We start from the raw sequence: 16,643 nt of genomic DNA on the forward strand, positions 1-16,643 counted from the left end.
GGTTTTCAACTTTAAATCAGTGAGATTTGCAACAATAGTAGTATGTTGGCATTAAATATTCATGACAGGCCAGACACAGTGGTTTACGCCTATAATCCCAACACTTTGGGAGGCCAGACAGGTGCATCACTTAATCTTTGGAGTTTGAGACCAGCCTAGGTAACATGACAAAACTCCATCTCTACAAAGAATACAGAAATTAACCAGCTGTGGTGGCATGCTTATACAGCCCCAGCTACTTGCGTGATAGAGGCAGGATGATTGCCTGAGCCCAGGAGGTAGAGGCTACAGTGACCTATAATTGCACCGCTGCTCTCCAGCCTGGATGACAGAGTGAGAGCCCATCTCAAAAAAAAAAAAAAAAGAAAAGAAAAAAATTATGACAGCAAGCTACTTTTATGCTAGAAAAGGGAATAGTATAGCAAGAAAATGTTTTTATTTTTATTTAATAAATCTATAAGAAACAATGATTGCATTAGTTTTAGAATACTAACTTTATAGACCATTCTCTTCTAGATCTTTCGTTACCACCTTTTGAAAAATAGTACAAGTTTCTTTACTTGAAATTGGCCTTGTAAATTTACGTTGTCAGAAGTTGGAGAGCAGCACAGTAAGATGCAAAATGTGCAGAAGCCGCCCGCCACTTTCTTCCGCTGAGACATCCCACTGGGGCGATCCGATTTGTGGCCGTTGGGAATATGCACTCTGGAACAAGTCTAATCTGCTCCAAATCCCAGCCTTTTACTTTTCAGTTGTGTTTCTTTGGGCTGATTACTCTCTGTGCTTTAGCTTTCTTATTTGGAATGTGAGGGCTTGTTCTTCAGGGTTGCTGTGGGAATTAAATAGTCAACATAAAGGAGTCCAGAAGAGTATCCTGCCAGTAGCAGATACTCGGCACATGTTAGATCTCTTCTCTTCACCGGGTAGGTGTATTTTCCTTGTGAACAACTCAAGTGCTTGTATAGATTAATGAAGCCATTGTTTTAAAAAATCTTATGTTTGTTATGAATTCAAGATATTTTTACATCAAGCTTGTCTATAAAGACTATCAGTCATGTTGGACTAGTGAAATGTAGTGAAGTTTCTAAAGATGATGAAAGTAGCTGATAAATATAGGGGCTTCTTTAAAAAAAAGATCAAAACAAACAAGCAAAAAGCCTGGTACTAAGTAAAATGCCTCCTTGGGGTGTGAGACATATGATGTCTAGGGTATTTTGCGCATTTGTAATCTCTTCTTTTAAAGAACATGTTTCTGCAAGTGTTTAGGATCTGTTTCTTCTTGGAACCCCTCCTGTGCATGCCTCACACTCACCTCTCAGCCATGGTAGCTGTTGTGTAGTATTTCTTACTCTGTGTTTCTTTGAACTTACAGAATTCTATACTTAAGAGCTTGATGTCTCCAGTTATAAAACTTAAGATTAATAAGATTTCTTAATTCATCATATTTTGAAATTGATTTATTTTTATAAGCAATAGAAATTTCTCACTAACGCAGCTGGAAAGTGAATTTGTGTTCTCTGTCAAACCTTTGGGATATTCTGATAGCAAGCCCAAATGGAAGGGCTCAGCATTTTTGACATATGGGAAGGTTTATTATACTTCCAAAATGCTACACATAGGAAAGGGCAGCTACCAGTAGAGTTCCAGGATAGTCCTTTCTTTGCTGGTTATGCTGGTTCAGTCTGCCTCCCCTCTCCCAGAAATTTGTCATGGAATGAACATTGATAAAGAAACTGAAATGTCTAGAGAGTTCTGCTGGATAGTCAGTCAGAGATGAATAAGGATTCATTTTCTGTTCTCAAGGCTTGTGACCTATGAGAAGGGAGAGGTGGGCAGGATATAAATGCCATGGCAGTGCTTAGAAGGAACAGTTAATTCTAACTGGTGAGTGTGGCAGTCACTACAGGACTGAACGAAGGAGGACAAATGCAGAAATGAAAACTTAAACTGTTTTAAAGGAAGGGGCCAGGGGAAGAAGAGAGCACCCTGCTTCTAGTGGGCAAAGGCAGCCACCCCAATCTTCTTCAGCCCTTCATATTTATTGGGTAGAAAGAACAGGGAGGAAGAGGTAATGATTTGTCAGCTGCCTAATTGATCACAGGTTCATATTATTGCTAACAGGCTTCAGATGTGCCCTGTAGATGGTCACAAGAAACACTTGTGCCTGGGTTGTGACTGCCCTCAGCATTTCTTCTGGACGGCAGACGCAGTTTGTCAGTTTGCTAACAGTCTGCATTTGTGAGAACAGTTTGCTCTTTACTTATAAAGCCTCCGGTGGTATACTGAGTTGATCATGACCCTCATTCTTTCAGCCTGCAACAGGGGAGAATGGGGAAGACTTTACAGAGGAAGTTGTATGTGAATTTGCCCTTGAGGGGCAGAGGATTAGCAGGGCAGCATGGGGGTAGAAAGTGGACAGTGGCCACAAATTGAAGCCTGAAATGTCAGGTACATTCTAGGAACAGTGAACTGGTGTGGCTGTTCATTGGTGTGACTGAAACCTGAGGGTGTCAGAATTGTTTGGTGAGAAATCAATCTGGAAAGGTAAAATTAGGCCAGATACAAAGTTTCTTGAGTGCAATTTAAAGGAGGTGGGACCTTATTCTATAGATAACATAACTTTAATGTGGTGAGAAAAGATAATGAGATCTGTGCTTTTGGTGGAAAATCTAGAGAGTGACAAGAACAAAGTGAAAGAGGAACTAGAAGCTCAGAGATGAATTAGGAGATTGTTGCAGTAGTGAAGGCAGAAAATCACAAAGATCAGGTTTGGCTGTAATCAGATAATCCGTAGAAATGGAAAGAAGGTTATATTAAGAGGCTTAGCTTCAGAAGCTGAACTAATGGACCTTGGTGATAAGATAGGGAGATAGGGTAAGGGAAGAGTGAAAGTTGACTCAGGATTTCCAAGTTTCTACACATAGTGATTCCAGTTCTACTCATAGTGAGATTGAAAGAGGGATGTGTTTAGGCTGAAACGAGGGTATTTCTTGTAAAGGAGTTGCTTAAGCAGAGACTTCAGGACTCTAGTACTCCATATCAGCACTAACACAGGTGACTTCATATTTCATGCTATAGGAAATCTCATGTTTTGGGTTACCATGTGTAAAAAGATATTGGTACCTGTTACATATATGAGGCCGAACATGGGATGTATGGCAGGTTCTTGAATAACAATGTTTTGTTCAATGTCATTTTGTTATAACATTGATAAGAAAAAAAATTGATTCCTGGTGATGGCCACTGTCTGTGTAGAGTTGGCACATTCTCCCTGTATCTACAGGTTTTCTCTGGGTTCTTCATCCCAAAGCTGTCAGCGTTAAGTTCATGGCATGTCTAAATTGTCCCAGTCTGAGTTGGGTGTGGGTGGTGTGAGTGTGCCCTGCAATGGAATGGCGTGCTGTCCAGGGCTGATTTCCACTTAGCTTCCAGGATAGGCTCCAGCCATCCATGACCCTGAACTGGAGTAAGCAGGTTGGAGAATGAATGAATGAATACGTATTATTGTAACATAAAAATTTATTAAGTATACAGTACACAAATGTAGGACAGTAAGCAATGTGGTGTGAAAGAACTCAGTGAGCCTGCCGTATTTGTTATTTGTTTTTGAATTACATTGTGGTAGGAGATGATCTTTACAGTTTTCCCTTTGCAAACACTTATTCCCTGATTTTGCCTCCACTACGATGACTGCCATCACTCACTGATGCACCAAAAATTGGGTAATTAATTGTCCTACTTGTTTTTAATTTTTCTTAAATGTGTATATAGCTAACATTTATTTCTATGTTTAATATTAGGAAGGTTTTGAGTTTTTACTTACAAGTTTGATAGTGTTTTTGTGACCAGAAATATGCCATAGGAACTTAATTCTTATTTCTATCAATTACCCTACAGTAAAAATTGGTTTAATTATATGTTGCTTCACTTAAAGTTATAGTTTTCAAGAACCTGTTAATGTCATTAGGTGAGCACTTGTATTTTTTAAAGTTTATTATATCACTTTTTTTTTTTTTTTTTTTTTTTGGAGACAGAGTCTCGCTCTGTTGCCCAGGCTGGAATGCAGTGGCGGGATCTTGGCTCACTGCAGCCTCCACCTCCTGGGCTCAAGTAATTCTCCTGCCTCAGCCTCCCATGTAGCTGGGACTACAGGTGCACACCACCATGCCTGACTAATTTTTTGTATTTTTAATAGAGACAGGGTTTCACGATATTGGCCAGGCTGGTCTTGAACTCCTTACCTCAGGTGATCCTCCCACCTCAGCCTCCCAAAGTGGCTAGGATTACAGGCATGAGTCCCCAGGCACGGCCAATTATATAACTTTTTTTATTTTTGAGACAGAGTCTTGCTCTGTCACCCAGGCTGGAGTGCAATGGCGTGATCTCGGCTCACTGCAGTCTCTGCCTCCTGGGTTCAAGCAATTCTTTCACCTCAGCCTCCCAAGTAGCTGGGATTACAGGCACCTGCCATCATGCCCAGCAAATTTTTGTATTTTTGTAGAGACAGGGTTTCACCATGTTGGCCAGGCTGGTCTTGAACTCCTGACATTAGGTGATCCACCTGCCTTGGCGTCCCAGAGTATTAGGATTACAGGCGTGAGCCACCATACCCGGCCTATATCACTTTTTAACAGGAGAGTAACACAAATAACTTTTTAGTCTTCAAGAGACCTATGAAGCCAAAAGACATGAGTTCCATGGTGAACGTCAGAGGAAGGAAGAAGAAATGAAGCAGATGTTTGTGCAACGAGTAAAGGAGAAAGAAGCCATATTGAAAGAAGCTGAGAGAGAGGCAAGTATGCTGGTTTGATGTGGTTTGCATTTATTTTTTAGATGTCCTATTAATTTGGAGAATTTATTCCAAGAATTTGCTTGAGATGCTTTTGTAGGCTACTTGTTCTTTAAAGAGTAGTTTTTCCAACACATAGTATTTGAATATTGACTTAAAATCATAGCCTGAAATTAAATGAAAACTTTGGCCTTCTTTTTTTTTTTTTAAAGTAGTGCATTTATGGAGTGACTAATCGTTGAAATTCTTATAATGAACTGGAAGCTGCAGCAGCTACCCTCTTGGGTGCAAACATTTTTCTTTCATGAAATCCACCATGCCTTGAATCCACAGTATACAATTTTTAGGTGCCTCATTTAACCAGTCTCAGTGGTGGTTTGTCTTTGTTAGTGCCAAGGCTAAAGGAAGAAACACCACTGGATGTTTTCTTGTGCCTGGCAGGGTAAGCCACATTTGCCACAGGGCAACTCCTGAAGGTGGTGGGCCTCACAGCCACAGTGGCAACACAGTGTATGCGTCTTACTGTGATGCTTTCCAAACGATGACCTTCCCTTTGTCATCTCACTCCTTTAACTGAGACCAAAGAGAATTTTGGCCTTTCGAGCAAATATTTTTCCATTTGAAATGGTTTACCAAGGGCTCGTAATGGACTAGGTTACTGAGAAGTGTCTTAACCATGAGCCATAAACATTTTTACTATGGCTTAATAAAGCCTTTTTTGAGTGTTGCTGGGGTGGTTGTTTGCCCTGAAATGGGGATTTGTAAAGGCTGTGAAGTAGCTTTACTTCCCATTTGAACCCAGTCTCTCAGTCTGTCAGGGTGTAGTTAGGTGGTCTAGATCAGTGGTCCCCAACCTTTTTGGCACCAGGGACCAGTTTCCTAAAGACAATTTTTCCACGGACCAGGGGCGATGGTTTCAGGACGAAACTGTTCCACCTCACATCCTCAGGCATTAGATTCTCATACAGAGCGCACAACCTACATCCCTCACATGCGCAGTTTGCAATAGGGTTTGCTCTCCTGTGGGAATCGAATGCCACCACAGATCTAACAGGAGGCAGAGTTCAGGCAATACTGCTTGTTTGCCCGCCACTCACCCCATACTGTGCAGTGGTTCCTAACAGGCCATGGACCAGTACTGGTCCGTGGCCTGGGGACTGGGGACCCCTGGTCTAGATGACCTTGGGGTAGTCCTGGCACCAAAAAAAATCACCAGTGAACTTCCATAGTTTTGTTTGCTTCTAGTTCTCAAGCAGCAGTTTAGGTTTTGAGTAAAGCTATTTTCTTGAAAATACATGATTTCTTGAAGAGTTAATCTGTAATCCAGTTGTGCTAGTTTATTATTTCAAATACACTTATAGTACTTGCTGCGTAAGTGAACTGTGCAGGAAATGGTTTTGTAAAAGTAATAGTTTACTAATTTATTTATAATTCAAATTTTGATGTTGTATTTGGAAAAAGTTCAAACACCAGAAAAGTGAAAGTATAGGATACCTATGTCCTTCCCCTTACCTAGGAAAATAGGAATACCATACTCTCACCCAATCTTCAGTCCTTATTCAGATTTCCCCAGTTGTCCCAAGATTGGCTTTCAAAATCGTTCCTTTTTATTTGGTGACTTTTCTGTTTTTGTTTTTGAACCAGGATGCAATCACAGATTACATATTGTACATGGGTATTATGTTTGTTTAGTTTCTTTTATTCAAGAGTTTCTTATATAGCATGACTCTTAGTTTTACCAATTCACTAATAAAAAGATACCACTCAGAACATTATTTAATTCTATAATAAAGGACTGTTACTTAAATATGTCCTTGCCAATATTGTTGTGAAACAAATATCCCTTATCTTTTGTATAAATCTAGATTTTTATATGTAGGTTAGTAAAATGATGTATGCTTAGATAATAGGGTGTGAACATTAGATGAGTAGAGTGGGGAGATGCACAGAACAAATGATGTCTCCAAATATCGTTGACGTTCTGTCTTCCCTATTCCTTTATTGACAACATTCTAGAAGAACTCATGAGACATGTGTGTGTGACACATCGATTTCTTATATACCCTCCCCACTTTAAGAAAAAGTACCATTTATATTTATCCCTCAGGTTACATGACCATCATTAAGTTATTATTACTACCCAATTTGATATGTCAGTCTATATCTTGGGATAATTTTTTCATTTAACATTTATGCCCCTCATATTTCCAAAAAGTATGCTCAGTAATTTGCAATTTAAAAATGCAGCTACATTACAACCATGAACATGAAGAGAACAGGAGACTTATAATACAGGGTGTGAAGAAGGGGTTTGCACAGAGGGCAGCCGAGAACCCTGGTCGAGGGAATTTTTAAGTGAACACAAAGACTGGGCTCTAAGGCTCTAACTTCTAGGCAGGCAGGGCAGAAGGGACCACACAGAATTTAGATGGAAGTCATCTGCTAGCTCAGCAGAGTGAAATATTTTCCCTAGTATTTATTTCTAATTTCTAAAAATGGGGCCGGGCGTGGTGGCTCATGCCTGTAATCCTAGCACTTTGGGAGGCCAAGGCGGGTGGATCACTTGAGATCAGGAGTTCAAGACCAGCCTGGCCAATATGGTGAAACCCCATCTCTACTAAAAATACAAAAATTAGCCGGGCATGGCGGCGCATGCCTATAGTCCCAGCTACTCGGGAGGCTGAGGCAGGAGAATCGCCTGAACACAAGAGGCAGAGGTTACGGTGAGCCGAGATTATGCCACTGCTCTCCAGCCTGGGCAACAGAGTGAGACTCTGTCTCAAAAAAAAAGAAGTTACTTTTTTTTTTGCAGTGGCGCAATCTCGGCCCACCGCAACCTCTGCCTCTTGTGTTCAGGCGATCCTCCTGCCTCAGCCTCCCGAGTAGCTGGGACTATAGGCATGCGCCGCCATGCCCGGCTAATTTTGTATTTTTAGTAGAGACGGGGTTTCTCCATGTTGGTCAGGCTGGTCTCGAACTCCTGACCTCACATGGTCCGCCCACCTCGGCCTCCCAAAGAAAAAAGGTACTTTTAAAAGGATCTTTGAGTGACAGAATGTGTAGTATCCTTAAAAGTAGTGTTTACAAAAGGTATAGCATTGTACAGTAGTCCCCCTTTATCCTCAGTTTGGCTTTCTCAGGTTTCAGTTACCCGTGGTCAACCACGGTCTGAAAATATTACTATAAGATATTTTGAGAGAGAGAGAGAAAGAGACCACATTCTCATAACTTTTATTACATATATTGTTATAATTGTTCTATTGTATTATTAATTGTTATTGTTAGTCTCTTACACTGTGCCTTAACTTTACCGTAGGTGTCTATATATAGGAAAAAACATAGGGTATGGTACTACCTGTGGTTTCAGGCATCCTCCTGGAGTCTTGGAACGTATCCCCCATGGAAAAGGGGAGGCTGTCGTACCATATTGATGACTTAATCTTAAGAGAATTGGTGACTCTTGGTAGCACAAAAGATCCCTTGTTTTTAATTTTTTGAGAATTTGAAAATGTGTTTGAATTAACTGCCTGTCATAGTGAATAATGGAACCATGTATGCATGCTTCATGCATATGAAATAGTTGTTGATAGCCAGAGCTGGAAATGCCACACAGTGTGAATAATAGTCACATTCACACCTCCCCACCATCTTGTTTAATGTTTCCCTCTTTATAGTTTTCCTAGAAATTTTTAGTCAACCTCATGAATGATGTATGAAGGGCTCTGTGACCTTTCAAGATATTTTAGTATGCACATGAGGTACGCAACCTCCATTTGAGTAACCCGAGAGCTATCTCTAGTCACGTGATAGAAACCTGCCCTTGCTGCTTCCTTTCCAGACTTTGTCCCACTGCTGCTCCTCTCCCACATCACCGGTGCACACGTGTGCAGAAAACTGTCACTCTCTGTTTGTGCCACCGATTTGAATGACATCTGGGTAGCGTGCCCTTTAAACACACACACGTACCTAGCATGTAACTTTTTTAAAAGCAGGAACCATTTAAATAAACAAATACTAAGGAACTGATGCTTCTCTGAAAAGACATCCTCTGGAATAAAAGCATCTTAGGTTAGAAGGGCCTTATTCGATTATCTGTTTTAACCTTGTTTCCCTTGGAATACTTCTCCTGTCAGGTGCTCACTGGCTCACAGGACAACCTGTTCTGTATTTGGAACATAACACTTTTATTAGACCAGAGTTTAGCTCTCTGGTTTCTTCCCTCAGTCTCTGATTTTCAGTGAAATATTTCCTCAAATGTTATATGTCATCTTTTTTTTGTTTTGAGATGGAGCCTCACTCTGTTGCCCAGGCTGGAGTATAATGGCACCATCTTGGCTCACTGCAACCTCAGCCTCCCGGGTTCAAGCATTTCTCCTATCTCAGCCTTCCGAGTAGCTGGGAGTACAGGCGCACACCACCACACCTGGTTAATTTTTTGTATTAGTAGAAACAGGGTTTCACCGTGTTGCCCAACCTGGTCTTGACCTCTTGAGCTCAGGCAATCCACCCGCCTTGGCCTCCCAAAGGTCTCCCCCTTTCTAGACAACTAGGTGTCTTAGAAAAAGATGACATAGCCAGGTGCGGTGGCTCATGCCTGTAAACCTCCATGAGCCACCACGCCCAGCTATGTCATCTTTTTCTAGACACCAAGTCCTGCTTTGTTTGCATGAATGCTAGGTTTCTACCCAGAACTAAAACGTTAATGTTAGATTTACCTAACCAGATCAGAGGACCAAAAATACGGTTATCTTTTAAAATGTAGATTCTAGACACTGTCTTTGTGTTGTTAGAGGGCACAGCACACAGCTGATTCGTATGGAGCTGGCTTAAGACCCTAGATTTTTTTTTTTTTTTTGAGGTAAGCCACAATTAAACCAGGACCACCTACATTCTTCCTTGGACCTTGTCTCTTTGAACTTGCATGCAGAACTTCACATAACTTCCATCTGTATTTCTTCTCATTACTAGTTCTTCTACATCATTTAGAATTCTTTTATGAGCAGCGTTGTGTGCTGTGCTGGGGGTATAAAAATAAAAAAGACATAGCTCCTAAGTAATCCTCAGGGAGACGCTGCTCCACAGTTAGCCCAGCACATGTGTGCTAAGGGTTTCTCTTTTGCACCTATAACAGAGCACAGGGCACAGAAAGAACTACCCAGGGTGGCAGTTGGAGCAAGATAAGTTTCCTATTTTTTGTTATTAACAATGGGTAATATTTATTGAGTGCTTACTCAGTGCCAGCCATCATGGTAAAAACATTAGATAGAATTTTTCTTTTGGTATATCCCAGTTGTTTTAAAGCTTCCTTTTTATTTGTAAGTTTCCAGAGTTTTATACCCTTCATAGCTTTGAGAAATATAGGGCATTCCTTAAATTGTGGAAAAATATAAAGTAAAAGACAGACCTGCCCCTAAGTTGACATCCAAGGTGACATTGCTCCCTTTATATGGTTTATCAAGTGATTTTCAGCCCCAAGGAGATGCAAAACTACTGAATTTTATTCTTTAAATAATTTTTTCTTCTGCTTTTTTCACTTAAGAGAAATCTCTTGTGGTAATGTTATAAACTTTTGTGAAACTCATTTAACAGTTGTATAGGGGAAGAATAACCCCTATAGGTTCTTAATTGGAATGACCCCTTATTCTCAGATTAACAAAAGAAAAACAAGTTTATTAGCATATGTATTTCACATATACATGGGTGATACAGTCAATGAGTAGTTCTCAAAGAAGTGACTGCATTCTACCTTCTATAGCATCTTCAACAAAGAACAGTTAATTTTTACAAAAATGACAAGACAAAGGAAAAGGACTTGGAGTCTCTAGGGGCAGCAATTTGGAGGAAGGCACATAGCTGGCAGATGAAGGCTAGCCAGTAAAGCTAATTAATGTAGAGCTGTCTGGTACCAGTCTCTAGGCCCAAAAGGGTCTGAAGTTGTCTTTGCTGGTTAACCTTTGTTCTCCCTGGTTGGGGAAGGGAGCTGGATACCTTTTGTCTTTGTACATCTATATCCTGCCTTTAGGCACCTAAAGGGAGGTCAGAGAGCTTTCCTGTATCTGCTGCTTCTTAGTTGCCCTCAGCTCAACTGTCCTGCACATTCTGCTCTCCTGTGGCTGCATCAGATGTGTTTAGCATTTATTCTTTGACTTTATCTTTATTGGATAGTGTAAATTCTAACACGATGAATATTTTTATATGTAAAACTTTCTCTGAGTTTAGGATTTTTTAAAGCCTAGATCTCAAGACATTGAAAGACTGGAAAAATAGAATACAGTTTTGACATTCTTGACATAGTTGACAGTTGACACTTGCTTTCCAGTGATGTTTACCAGTACAGTTTTCAATAACTGTTTACTGCACATATTTTACTTGGAAAATAGTGTTGTTGTTTTTTTCCTTTCTGGTGATTTCTTTCTATACTTTGCATCTCTTATTTTTATTGAGCATGGACTTAAGAGACTTTAAGAAGTTTTGTGGGGAAAATATACACTGAGAAAATAAAAACTCTAGGAAAAGGTCACAGTGTTTTAAAAACAGTTTTGTTCATAAAGCTGTGATTTTTATTATATTTAGTTTAAGCATTTTTTGCATGGGAACTCATTTAAAATTAAAGTTACCAAGGGAATTCCATATGTAAACTTTTCCTTGAACTGTGAACTTCTGAGACTTCAGGAAGATTTTGACTGTGTAGGTTATTCTGTGTTGTGCTATGGGGGCCGCCTTTGTGTTGCTGAGCTGGAGAGCGTGCCTCTGCTGCCGTGCTGTGTCAGTAGTGGGGATTGCACTTTTGTTTCCAGCTACAGGCCAAATTTGAGCACCTTAAGAGACTTCACCAAGAAGAGAGAATGAAACTTGAAGAAAAGAGAAGACTTTTGGAAGAAGAAATAATTGCTTTCTCTAAAAAGAAAGCTACCTCCGAGATATTTCACGGCCAGTCCTTTCTGGCAACAGGCAGCAACCTGAGGAAGGACAAGGACCGTAAGAAGTAAGAGACCCAGCCACCCTCCTTGGCAGCCCTGCCCGCACTTGTCACATTGCCCTGTCGGATCTTCCTTGCGCTTCTTACTTCTGCTTCCTTACGCTTTGTCTGCCTCCTCCAACTAAATGTCAGCTCTTGGAGAGGAGAGACCTTGTCCCTCTTGTCCACTGCGGTTTCCCCAGCATCCGGAACAGCACCTGGCACATGTTATGTGTTCAGTATTTGCCAAAATGAATGAATGAACAAAATAAAAGTACATCACAGTGTAGAAAGGATCAGTTAGCTGGGGGAAAAATGGCTGCTCTTATTTCATAGCCCAGTCGTGACCCTAGTACACAGCTAATGGCTACTGACCTACCATGAGTTATTTTGAATTTCATGTCTAAATGAAGCTGTACCCTTTGTTGGGGAATTATAGACATAGATAGTATTTTATTAAACTAATTCTTAGGTTCATTTTTTTAGAACAAATTCTACTGATACTGATTTTGTGAGAATTTTTATTTTAATAAGGGAACCAAGCTGTGGATTCGAACTCCTGTGCGTTGATGTCAGAACTTGTGAAAACAGTGGTGGACGTAAAGATGCAGAGAAAGGTAGAGAGGGCCACAGTGCAAGGGGGCGGCCATGAGTAGCATGTGGATGATAATCACAAGGCGTGTAGGTTTGGGGTATGTGTTAAAATCAGTTACCCAAGTTTTAGAAAATAAGTTTATTTTTCCTTTTTGATAATTTCCTTCTGTACTTTGTGTCCCTTGTTTATTTCTCCCACTAAAGATGTCCCTGTTGGTTTAACTATTTGGCTGTTGAGGAAATTCATCACGCCTTGTTCTGTTCAGAATGCTCATTTGGTGGACTCTGCCTCAGTTTACTCTAGCTGCCTCTGTGCTAGCAGCATTGCATGCTCCCATGTTCCCCACAGAGCAACACATCTGGTTTAATGCTCTCACTGCATCTATGTCAGACCCATTTTCAGAATATTGCAACTCAACTTTAAAATAGTAAAACATAACCTTGGCCCATTGGTGGCTTTCAATTTTTTAAACATGGAGAAGTAAACCACAGGACTTTGGCAGGTTTTATTGGCTTATATATTTTACAGAGTTTTTTTTGGGAAAAGAAGAAGGAATTCGCATGTATGATCTTTTAATGTAAGCTCTGCAAGGGCATGGATCATTATCTTGTTCATTGATATAGCCATCCCCAGAGCCTAGAGCAGTTGTCTGGTACATAGTAGGCATGCAATTACTTTTTAAAGAATAAGTAGTATAAAAGCTGTATTTTATTCAAGCATTGAATTTCAAAAGATAAACTATAAATTTATCACTGCTTTTCAACCTGCTTTGAATTTTAAAGCTTATAGCTCTTTTATTAATACCTTTTTTCCTTTCATCTTAACCCAGTGTTACTAAAATTAGATTTCCCATTTTTTCGCCTATATGAAAGATAATTTACATTTACCTTGTAAAAATTATTTCCCTGCTCCACTTGAGAACCCTGCTGTTGTTTGCAAAATCAGGGCCAAACCCGTATTTTTTGAGAGCTCTCTAGAAGAATTTATCTTCAAGAAAATATGGTTTGGTGTTTTTGGTTTTTTCTTTGCTTTTTCAAAGTCCCATAGCCAGATATCCTATAATATACTAGGTGCATATTTGCTAATTTTTACTTCTTGAATGTTTTCTTTCAAAGTGTACCAATCAAAAGGTTCTTTTTCTTTCCAGCTCCAATTTTTTGTAAAACAGAAGTTCCAGAGCACAGAAGGTCATCATCACAAGCAAACTTTATTAAAAAAAAACTAGAAGTGTGCTTTGATTTTGCTGTTTTTATTTGTTTTATCACTTCTATATTTGGTGAACGGCCACAGTTACTGATATTTATGGAAAAGTACTTTCAAGTACAAGGTCAATACATAAGCCAGAGTGAATGATTCTACAAGTTGAGCATCTCTAATTCAAAAATCTGAAATCCAGAAGCTTCAAAATCTGAATCTTTCTGAGCACTGACTTGACCCCACAAGTGAAAATTCCCCACCTGACACCTTTGCTTTCTGATGGTTCAGTTTAAACGGATTTTGTTTCTTGCACAAAATTATTAAAAATGTTATATAAATTACTTTCAGGCTATATGTATAAGGTGGATGTGAAACCTGAATTATGTAATTAGTCAGGTCCCATTGTATATATGCAGATATTCCAGAATCTGAAATCCAAAACACTTCTGGTCCCTAGCATTTTGGATAAGGGATACTCAGCTTGTACCTACATATTCATATATATTCACTGTTGTTAGAAATTTTTAAGTTGCTGTTTTGTGATGAATCTTAATCTTTTGTCTTGCTACCAAGCTATTGTCACTGCAGTGCATTATACCAAAGAGCAAAGTGTCAGTGCCATTGAAAATACAGAACCCATTAATATCGTGACTATATGATTGCATTTATATTCCAAGGTGAACTTTTTTTATACTAAAAATTTTGGGGAATATGTTTTGGGATGTATTATAGAGATGAAACTAACCTCTTAATAGTTTTATAGAATTTAAAAATTTTTGATACAGTTACCCAATTGGTGATACGATCTTAAGCTTTTATGTCAAATTATTTAATATGACTTCATGCTTTATTATGCCTTATTATGGCTGATGTATTACTGTGGTGGAACAAAATATCTTTAAAAGTTAAAACATCCAAATATATAAACTCTTTTTTCCTAATGATAAAGTACCTTTGAGTATGAGTGTATCACAGCTTTTATTAGGAAAACTTTTCATTACATGCTTGTTTAAACTCTGTCTTCCAGGGGAAAAATAATAAGGTTGAATCATTTTATTAAAAATACATTTTGAGAAAATAACTAGGAACATCTGAATATTAAAGATATGAAAATGCACATAATTCATATTTCAGGTGGTATTTGCATTCAGTGCCTTACTAGTATTCTCAGAACATTTTAATGATTTCTAACATTTCTTAACAGTCATAGATATATAAATTTTCATTTTTTGTACTTGAGTATTCTAAATAAAACTGACATTTACTCTTGACAAATAAAACATATATTTACTAAAATGTGTTTAATTTTCCTTTTTGAAAACTGTCATTTTCAAAACATTCATTTAATTACTCATTTGAATTATTTTGGAGATGAGGTATTTTATGAGTATTTTCAGACAATAAAACTTATTAGTCTGTGTCAGATTCTGAGCAATCATAAAGTCATCCAAGTTGTAAATAAAACCTTGCATAACACAATTTATCTGGACACTTTAAATTTTATTTTTGTGTTTGAAATTCACAGATATCTCTCAGTCTTAAAAAATTCAGTAAATTATATGTGTCACAGAACAAGCTCAGAAGTTTCTTCGCAAGATCAGTGACACCTGGGTTCTGGTAGGCAGGGAGTCCTGGAGGGTAGGTGACCTGAAGTACAGAGCCAGGCCAGCACGCCACAGTACTTAGTGCCAGCTGAGCAGACTGTTCACAGAGGGACTCAATGACTCTGCGGGAGTGTTTGTTACATACGTGGCTATATCTGACCACACTGTTTATAAAGCAGCTCTCCTTAACTCTGAAGAAGGTACGTCGAAATGTGAGATGGGTTGTTGGAATGGTAAACAGTTATTCAAGTTTCTAGTTGAAAAGAACGTAATAAACCTGCCTAAGACTCTCTGGACTTAACAGCAGGGCGGTGGTTTTGTACTGCTGATGACTGCTGTGAGAAAGCCTCACTCCTGCTTCAACCACAATGTGAATTTTAAATTTATTTCATATATTTGGGTCTCGTGTAAGATTTTATTTTAAAAGAGTTCAACAACAAAGAAAAAAATTTTTAACAATGACTTCTTATTACAAAGCTAATTTATCAGGCACATGATTAGAAAATAAATTATCCACTGATGCTTAAATTAATCTCCTGGGAATAAAATAAAGCTATTCATGTTTTGTTAAAAATTTTTCCCATTAAGCTTATGAAACAGCCATTAATCCTGGTACATACTCCCTCCAACTTTTAAAGCTGTTTCACATAGACTAGGATTTGAACTTCAAAGCAACACAAGGAAAAAGCATTACAGGGGTTATTATCACTATATTGTGGATAACCTCAGTGTAGGCCCTATGTTCCTATTGGGCCAGGAAATGGGGACACACACATGATTCAGGCCATCTATGCATCACGGAGCAGCTGGAGCAGGCTGGACAACCAAGTGGGTTTGGAGCAGGGCACTCTCAAAAGGGTGTCTGCCTCTCCTCACAGATCACGAGGAGCCGTCCAAGGAAGTGACTGGTCCTGAAGGACTGGAGCAGTTTGTCCAAGAGTATGAAAGAATCAGAGTACCAGCGAGGAGCGGGACTCTGGTAAGGGCCAGGTTTCAGAAGCAGGTAAGGAATGGGTCAGGAAAGGGTTTATAAATCCTGTCCAGCAGGCAGTGGGAGCCATTGAAAGGCTTGGCCTCACAAGGTTAGGTGTTCTCCAGGGTTTATGGGAAGGAGATATTGGCAGGCAGGGGCAGCTGGGCCAGGGGCAGGCCAACCCTTTAGGGAGATACAATAGACTCACGTAAGGTATGTTTAAACAATACTGATGTAGAAAGGAATGTATAGTCATGAAAATGGTAGCTGTATGGATAAATCCAGATGAATAGCCTGTATAAAACAATTACAACGTCTTATGGACTTGAAAATACATAGTGAATTAAAATATGAGAAAATAGTGGCAAGAAAGGAATGGGGTAAATCAAGGGATCTCAGGTTCTTGCATTAACTGGGAAGTGGTTAAGAGTCCCAGTCACACAGGTAAATCAGAATTGCTTCTCGCCATCTCTAAGGTAACCATGAAACATGGTGATGTGTGTAACTTCCAGGCTAATAGGAGGAAA

The 16,643-nt window shown here is 39.3% G+C and overlaps 1 protein-coding gene across 15 annotated transcripts in view; it reads left to right on the forward strand.

Moving 5' to 3' along the window:
• Nucleotides 1–14,835, forward strand: part of SEPTIN10 (septin 10) — a 70,137-nt gene extending 55,302 nt beyond the window's left edge. For 10 of the 15 annotated variants that reach the window (XM_011724573.3, XM_071077130.1, XM_011724575.3 and 7 more), the window contains 4 exons: nucleotides 4,660–4,792; nucleotides 11,587–11,774; nucleotides 12,282–12,364; nucleotides 13,490–14,835. In XM_011724573.3, the coding sequence (XP_011722875.1) occupies nucleotides 4,660–4,792; nucleotides 11,587–11,774; nucleotides 12,282–12,364; nucleotides 13,490–13,695 (610 nt within the window). In that variant the 3' untranslated portion in view covers nucleotides 13,696–14,835. Of the gene's footprint in view, nucleotides 1–4,659; nucleotides 4,793–11,586; nucleotides 11,775–12,281; nucleotides 12,440–13,489 lie in introns of all 15 variants that reach the window. The other 5 variants (XM_011724581.3, XM_011724583.3, XM_024789747.2 and 2 more) reach the window with 2 other exon arrangements.
• The last annotated feature ends 1,808 nt before the right edge of the window (nucleotides 14,836–16,643 follow it).

This window comes from Macaca nemestrina, chromosome 13, assembly GCF_043159975.1.
Source record: "Macaca nemestrina isolate mMacNem1 chromosome 13, mMacNem.hap1, whole genome shotgun sequence".
NCBI lineage: Eukaryota > Metazoa > Chordata > Mammalia > Primates > Cercopithecidae > Macaca > Macaca nemestrina.